Here is a 2,156-nt window from a genome sequence, read left to right as displayed (position 1 = left end):
CTAAACTGTCTAAAGGACACTGAAACAAAAATTGAACTATTATAGAAAATCTAAGTTAGAGAAATAACACTAAGAGCAACAACAGTGAAATTTACAAGTGTGAATTTTAACAATCAAAGCGAGAAATGAACAAAGGAGAAAGGAAGGAAAGACAACTTGTTTGAATCCCTTTCTTTCTCTACACAATTTCTTCACATTTTTCATCGTTTTATTGCACATTGTCTCCACAGTTTTACAATACATGAATACAGTGTACACAAATGTCGATCCAGCTTGTATTACAAATGTCGATCCAGCTTGTATTACTGATTGCGGTTATCGGCTCTAGTGATAACTTTAAAATACATGTAGCAATAATATCAAAGGCCCTATTTTTTACTTTCTTCACGTTGCTTATTTTTATAGTGATACATGTACATGTACATAACAGAATTATTTCTGCCAACTATGCAGCATGCTCCTTTGTCAAAACGCCATGCTGGAAGTATTTCCTTGCCTTTCATGACTATTGTGTCGATCGGAAAAAAAGAAAAAAAATCGGTCGTATCGCATAATTATAGTGATGCATCGGTTGTATTGATAAAATCACGGAAATCAAAAGGGTACGACTCGTACGCTATAGCCGATACAGACCAGGGAGTCGTCAAATACTGGTATTTGACGACTCCCATGATACAGACTGTACATTGTAGAGACTGACATAATCAAAAGTAATGGCGTTATATTTGTACTTCAGCTGTCAGGTTCTTGAACTTGTCATGTCACAGTGTGTCAAGGCTTCATCCTGCATCCGCGCCGTAGATTTTGTACGTGATTGAACCGGTACGAAAAGGTGCTAACCTCATGACCAGTACATGTTTGTCGTAGTGGATCATGGACCCAGGCCAGTGATTATGCTCACGCACGACTCTTTTCAGCGCTGTTTGGTGATAAACTGGCATTTAAACGGTGAATTGGCGCGTGGTATACCGGTGTTTTTTTTGTTTCTCTCCACCGCGCGCGCGCGCCGTCATCGGCCGCCAACTCGCGACTCACCAAGCCGCGAAAATACGAAACATATCTGCTTGATATGTGTGCAGACCAGGCCTGAAGCACTGCCTGAGCTGCAAGACTGCGCCTCTTTCACTTTGTCCTCTTACCTGTTTCGGATTCCTTGATTGCTGAGGTGGTGTTATGCAGGCGGCTGTCTGAAAGGCTACAAGGAGGCGACAAGCACACAGGTGGTGCTCCCAGAGTTGGCTTACTTTCCTATTTCATTCTGTTGCCGAGCTCTTTCATTTGGAATAGGCTGGCTCCATTCCTCACCAAATATGGCGCGTTTGGCACCTTCGACCTTCCCGTTTAGGGTACGTGAATTGCTGTATTGCCTCTAGCTCTGGAGGTTGTGGTGTTGCGCGTGTATTTCCCCTGTGTTTCATTGTATTCAGTGGGTATTGATCATTCATGACCTCTGTGTTCAGTACCGCCATGCACAGAAAAATATTATAAGATGTGGGGCAATCATATCAGTCTCCGGACCGATAGCTGTTTCTACCTTGTTCGGTCTCAGCTTAACCCTTTCAGGGTCACAGTGCATTTACTGGCTGCAGTGAGCTCAGGTCTAAAGATCTAGTGAACAAGAAAGCGTTTTCTAAATCGGCTCAAAGCAAACATTGCAAGCTTAGCTGCACGAGGGAAGATAAAAATTATGTTTTCGTACTGTTATTATTATTAGAGACCAATACGCTTCATTTGTAGGTCTTTGTACGGTCACTGCCAGAAGCAGATTCACTTGCAGAAGAAAATAAATGGATTGAAAACCCCACTACAGGTGCACTCAAAATCTTTTCTAGCATAGCCGTGTAACAGTGTACTTGTATATTGAACCATGTCACGTGATGTGAAGTTCTGCCTAGCAGCACTGGATAGAGGTTGTTCGAGCAGTTGCACACTCTTAAGTCTTGATGCAAAGTACTCTTGGTAGCATGCTAAACGCTTGAGAAACAAAATAATAAATGCTACTCACTACTAGGAATGAAGTCTGTGACCTCAGAAGTGTGCAACTGCTTTTTACAACCTCAGTACTGCGACATGTTTCAATAGTTTAGTCGCACCGCAAAGTTTTTGTCGTCCATGCTATCCAAATGTGATCGGATATGATTATTATAATTCCGACC

General features: G+C 42.1%; 1 protein-coding gene across 2 annotated transcripts in view; it reads left to right on the top strand.

Moving 5' to 3' along the window:
• The first annotated feature begins 1,225 nt into the window (after positions 1-1,225).
• The window catches only part of LOC135819142 (uncharacterized), a 93,379-nt gene continuing 92,448 nt past the window's right edge, over positions 1,226-2,156 (top strand). Inside the window, exon 1 of one of the 2 annotated variants that reach the window (XM_065332299.1) lies at positions 1,226-1,346. In XM_065332299.1, coding sequence (XP_065188371.1) covers positions 1,311-1,346 — 36 coding nt within the window. In that variant the 5' untranslated portion in view covers positions 1,226-1,310. The remainder of the gene's footprint in view (positions 1,347-2,156) is intronic. The other variant, XM_065332301.1, reaches the window with a different exon arrangement.

The sequence above is a fragment of the Sycon ciliatum genome, chromosome 6, assembly GCF_964019385.1.
Source record: "Sycon ciliatum chromosome 6, ocSycCili1.1, whole genome shotgun sequence".
Classification (NCBI taxonomy): domain Eukaryota; kingdom Metazoa; phylum Porifera; class Calcarea; order Leucosolenida; family Sycettidae; genus Sycon; species Sycon ciliatum.
This window is presented reverse-complemented; position numbering and strand designations above follow the sequence as displayed.